The following is a 6,000-nucleotide window of genomic DNA, read 5'->3' as shown; positions in this document are numbered from 1 at the left end:
TGGACAACGTCTACATTAGTTGAAGATACATGTTGACAAAACGGCGAAACTAGGATATGTTTATATGAATCACACAAACATCTTTAGCTCGACTCTCAAATGATGCAACCCACTTTTCTGATGCAAGCACGACAAAGTCGTTCTCCTGGAATCTCCTCAAAGCTCAGATCTCATCTCGACCACAATTTTCTTTTCTCCAGTCATCACCGACTAAATCTAACACGAAAATGAGCACCGGATTCTCTGAGGTGCTGATTCATCTACTCTACGTCTCTCTCTGTGGCACCGCCGGCCGCTGCGATGGTAAAGCACTCTACCTTGTCGGCCGTCGGGTTACCGTTTGACAGTTTGACAGGCTGAATGGGTGACCAGCTGTCACCCGGTTTAGGGGACGTCTGACATGGTGCCAGCGTGTTTTTAGTTTGTGGCGCACGCGAGATGAATGCGAAGCGACGGCCAGTGACTCGTGGTGATCAGGAATAACCGTGTGTTCGAGATTGAAGATACTGTGGTCTTTAGCAAAGATGGTCAAGTGTGGTGCGGTAAAACGACGTGACTTTATGTGATATGCATTATACATTTACATATAATCGTATTACTCATTGTATCACACGTCTGGGATCTAAGACTGTGAGTGGCTTATTTTTTATTTGTTTTTGTATTTTCATCGTCTGCGAGGAAAGGAAGGAGCCGCGTCTTGACTTTGACCACATCCCTGAGGTCAGTGATGCAATGCTGTCAGCTCGAGCGCTGCCATTCAGTGTTCACACCCTCGATATGATTTCGCACTAAACACCGACGCACGTTTCCAACAAACCTTCAGTGGGCGATTTGACAATGAGTTTTCGCATAAATTGTTCACACAGCCATTTCGGCGGAAATTGACAATGGCAGGAGACGAGGATGTTTCTACAGAAGCGCGCTTTAAGTTTCATGAGTTATGAATTGTGAGCATTGTGTGCTATTGTCATGTGCAAGACTTGTGAATTACTTTGTACCAGTTGCGCAAGAGTGCGGTCGGCTGGATGAATAATGTGCAAGACGTCTTGAAATAGAGTCGCAAAGATAAGGAACCGGTATTGACCTGGCCCTGATAACCGATAGCTTTGACGCCTTTGACTAAAACAAACGGACATACCGCCAGAATCCAGATAAATCAATAGTTTCCTCTTTTGGAATTTGATTTTCGGTTATTTCGCAAACTCTGGATTAAGGAAACAATTGCTACGTTGTTATCTAGTGACACATTCCTTCACCATCTGCTGAAGTTTTTTTTTTAAGGCGTTCATAAAACGAGTAGTAAAGGAATCTTGCATACAACATACTCGTAAAACGAATTTTTAAGTGATGCCATTTGCCGAATGACTAGTGTGAAGACCGGACCTTGGTCCAGTTCCCCAGCTGCTTTCAATTTGCAAAAAAATAATTTACGGGAAAATAGTGACTAAGGTCTTAAAGCACTGCGAAGTATGCATGTACATTGTACATACAATCTTCCACCACTAATATGGCCGCTGCCTGCAGGCGGGGCTGGCCCCGCTGCTCCCTCTCTCAGGTGGCACCCCGTCACGGTTGACAGGTCACCGGTAAATGGACAGGGGCAAACAGCAAACGGCCGGGAACTGGGCTGTCCAGGATGTTCATTACTGGCATCCAGGGCCCTCTCGACTGGGCTCTGGTCAATAACCCCTGACAATCTGTCAGACAGCAAGTTAATGTAGTCAGGCAATGCAGAGTGAATTGTGTTGCAAATTGTATCGTGAACTGCAATGCAAAGTGCCTTGCAGAGTGCACTGAGATCTGCCTTGCGGCGAGCCACAACCGGTTAGCTACTGACTGCATTTTGTAATCAATTACAGAGGTGTGTACTATTGAACGCAGAATGGCAAGTTGGCTCTTGACTCAACTCCTTTCATCACTTATCAGTGCTACCGATCTTGATTTGAACCAAACGGTGCCGCAGTAAAACGTAACCAAGCCACTGAATGCGATCTGCACAAACTTCGACAATGTCTGAGAGACGCGCTTGCAGCTAAGGGCGCTTTATATTGAGTTGACGTCACCTGCGCACCAAAATTATATTGAGTACTGACGAGTTCGCTTGCTTCTGGACTTGCCTTAGCTATACCTCTACCACAATACAAGCTAGTGGAAACTAGACATTTATACAAACATAAAAATATGCTCCATAATACTGAGCTAATAGAACACGCTCAAGGGATGTTCACCGAATAAATCAGGCGAGACTTAAGCGTACCTCTTACATTTCTGTAGCGTTATGTTCGAGTGACAACACGCATATAGATTGTGACTGTGTATCTTTGTGTTTCGTGACGAACCATCATCAGGCATCACGCAACCGAAAACAAACAAGTGGCTATTGAGTCATTGTTACTGTGATTTGTCATCGCGTAACCAGTGAGGGCACCAATCATTGACCCAGTCTGCTGGCCTGCCGTGACTGACACGTGTCAAGCAGGACTGTCACGTGCACACCGGCCGAGCCCTGTTCCTGGCGCACGCACCCAACCCCTGCTGACCTGACCGTCACCAGCCTCTCTATCAACAGCTGTCCAGCTGTCCATCCCCGTCCCCAGCTGTCCGACTCCGCAGCCACTGCACTCTGCCCTGGCCCGGCTGCCGACCCATGACCCACAATCCTCTGACCCCTCCTCTGACCTGGCGGTCCCGGTCGCCGACCTAGAACACACCCTAGGCTGACCTGTCTGCCCGACCGCCGACCCTGACTCGGCCCGGCCCGACCGCCTCGCCCATGGCTCGCCTGCTCGCCCACGGAGAGCCCTCGCCGGCTGCCCGTCGGAGAGCCGATGATCTATCACCGACGCCATCTCGACAGCGCCGCCAACGATCGCTGAAAAATCTCAGATTTCGCGCCTCAGCGGAGGCAGAAAAACCACCGATCGGCATTGAGTTATTGCCGCGTCTCCCAGTTTTGCACTCAGAGACATGGGAGGGTCGAAAAGGGATTTGGATAGGCAAGTAAAACTTAAAGTGAATTTTGGACTGTATTTTTTTCTGGAGTAGGTATTACTTTATCTTCAATTAGCCTACTGACATTTCAAGGCGACATTTTTGATAGGATGAAAATAAGGCATGATCAACTACAGGGCTAACTAACTCTCGGTCCTATGTATATGTAAACATTGTTTTAAGGCATTGCTAGGGCCATGCCAAAACGCATTCACTGAGATCGGGACCGGGGATCATCTCAAATTCTGAATTATGACGATATTAGCAAATATCGCAGAGGGCAGCTTTTAATGAAATTCTGTCGTTGGCCAGCAGTGATGATCTGCAACGACTTGCTGCCTTTAATTTGATATCACAACCGCTTAATGATGCCGCACACTCAGCAAATTTGTTCCTAGATTAGGGTCTACAAGTAAAGAGCTAGAATATGACTACTACGAGGATTTGCTTCAGGCGCAGTTGTGCAGCGCAGTTACAGACATCTGCTTTTAAAAAAGTACTTAAATAATTCTTGTTCATCCTAAAATAGTGGGTGTGTTCATGGAATTTTGGCTTAGAATAGAACAACCTCTGAAGATGAGTGTCGGATGTTTTATTTGTCCCCATGTTTCAATTATATTGCTTTAACTAATTATCCTGTTTTCAGATGACTTGTGCCATAGTGTATACTTTTGGCATATTTGAAGAAATGTGCATTTTTTTGTTTCAGTGCGTCAAGTAGCAAGCTAAACAATTCCAAAGGGACAACAACATTCAGCTGCTCAAGATCTCAAACCTCGCTCACTCCCCGCCACATCTCTGCTCGGTTTCCCTCGTGAATCTCATCTTCCCGGACCAGAGCCGTCGGTGTCGACACTGCTGCCGTCGGCGTCGACGTTCTCGGATTGCGTGGGCTCGTCGTACACCGAGCCCACCGGTGGCCGCGACAGTTTCAATCAGCAGCTCCTCTGTCGCTCGTTAGCTCGTTTGGCTCGCGTCCGAGGACACGGGGAGACGTCTGCAGGTGATCTGAAGACGATCAGAGGCGGGAGAGGGAGCTCCGAGGGTGGCCAGAGGCGGGAGAGGGTGTGTTAAAGGCAGCCGGAGGCGGGAAAACTGCGTCAAGGATAGCTAGAGGCGGGAGAGGGTGCTCTGAAGGCAATCAGAGGCGTGGGTGGCTATTCCGTCGGTGAGAGATGGCATGAAAGGCTGCATCGGAAGTGATCAATGACGAGAAAAGAGAGTATAAATGGGAAATGTTGAATAACGAATGATAGGAGACGATTTAACAAAAGATGAGCAAGGAGAGACTGGGAATGATGGTTCGTAAGCGGGCGGAGGCGGGAACATGATCGAACCGAGCTGCTTTGAGGCTCAGCTGTCCTGAGTCAGGACTTGTGCCAGGGATCTGCGCGACGTGTCTCCTCTGGTCTCAGAGGCACGCATATCGTCCGACGCGGCACGCCAACACCGCTGGGAACGCGCCGCTAAGCACTCCCACTGCGCCGCTGCCGCCGCCGCGTCGCACTCGTCGCACGCGTCGCATTCGTCGCCGCGCCGCCGACGCCGCCGGCCGAGCCACCGTCGCCGTCGTCGTGGCCCCGTTCCTGGCGCAGGTCGGGTCAGACGGTCGCCGGTCGGGGTCGGTGCGGGGCGTGCTCGTGCGGGGTTCGGAGGGACGTGCTATGGTAAATGGTCAACAGGTGACTGACTGTGGTGAGGGTCTGTGTTGAGCTGAGTCTGAGGGAGACTCCGTGAACTAAAGCGGTGGACGGTCACCGGAGATCATATCGGGACCGAAATTGGCTCCTGTCAGACCTAATAACTGATTGTGTAGACTGGAGACATATTGGGGCCGAGGAGACGAAGGGTTGACAGAGACGGAGAAAGGAAGTCCCGTGTCCGTCAGATATATCGAGCTGGACAGGGGCAGTGGTGGCTGATGAACAGGAATAACTTTTGTAAGACTTCTTACGACCCGTAACCTCCGCTGACGTACGAGTATAGTGTCTGCTGGGAACGCCAATACACCAATCAAGTTCGTACACCAACCAAGGACAATCCACAGCTGGATCATGGACTTCGACAACGCCACCGGCATGACGACCAACATGACCAGCACCCCCAACGTCACCGACCCGTTCTACCAGTACTCGGACGCTGCTAGCTTCCTGCAGAACACGGTCGGCCCCAAGTACCTGCCTCTTCAGGTGGTGCTGCCCATCACCATTGTCTACATCATCATCTTCGTCACCGGGGTGGTTGGGAACGTGGCCGTGTGTCTGGTCATCATCCGAAACCCTGGCCTGCAGACAGCTACCAATTACTACCTGTTCAGCCTGGCGGTGTCCGACCTGGCCGTTCTGGTGCTTGGTGAGTACAGATACGAGAGGAGGGGAAGAGGGAGGAGAGGGAAAGGAGAGGGAGAGGGAGAGGGAGAGGAGAGGGAGAGGAGAGGCAGAGGGAGGGAGGGGAAAGGAAAGTAAGGAGGAGAGAAAGGTATGGAGAAGGAGATGGAGAGCGGGAGAGAGGGAGAGAGAGAGAGAGAGAGGGGGGGGGGGGGAAGGAGGGAGAACGGTGCATCCATCCGCCTTCGCCGTGTCTTCCTTTTATGAGTTACCGCATTCATCTGATCACTGTATGCAGCCGCCAGTCGGTATGGAATGCTTCAACTATCCTGTCAAGTTCCCTCACGTGCACTGCCCCAACCAAGTGTAAATTTAGGTTGAGATGGTGGGGGACCTCAAAAGAATGTCATAGGCATTCCAATAGCAGACCTAAATATAGCCTTGGTTCTTGTGCTGTTAGTAAGCTTCTCGTTCGACCCTTGCATGCAATTACGAAAGTTTGTTTGAAACTAAAGTAATGAGCACACATTCCCATGCGCTATCAAGAACTGAATTATGTTAACAGCTTTTAAAACTTCGGTTTCAAGCATTTGCGTTGGTGGTATATGAGGAAAATAACATTGAGATAGTTTCTGCTTATCTTCGTAACTACAGCTCTATTGTCTATTGGGTAATATCAAGC

At 49.9% G+C, this 6,000-nt stretch overlaps 1 protein-coding gene across 1 annotated transcript in view; it reads left to right on the top strand.

The window, feature by feature from the left end:
- Positions 1–4,545: 4,545 nt before the first annotated feature.
- The window catches only part of LOC122374999 (neuropeptides capa receptor-like), a 62,216-nt gene continuing 60,761 nt past the window's right edge, over positions 4,546–6,000 (top strand). Inside the window, exon 1 of the mRNA XM_043354128.1 lies at positions 4,546–5,343. Coding sequence (XP_043210063.1) covers positions 5,046–5,343 — 298 coding nt within the window. The 5' untranslated portion in view covers positions 4,546–5,045. The remainder of the gene's footprint in view (positions 5,344–6,000) is intronic.

This window comes from Amphibalanus amphitrite, unplaced genomic scaffold (genome assembly GCF_019059575.1).
Source record: "Amphibalanus amphitrite isolate SeventyFive unplaced genomic scaffold, NRLGWU_Aamphi_draft 001754F_arrow, whole genome shotgun sequence".
Taxonomy (NCBI): domain Eukaryota; kingdom Metazoa; phylum Arthropoda; class Thecostraca; order Balanomorpha; family Balanidae; genus Amphibalanus; species Amphibalanus amphitrite.
The sequence above is the reverse complement of the archived record's forward strand: the minus strand, read 5'-3'. Positions and strand labels throughout refer to the sequence as shown.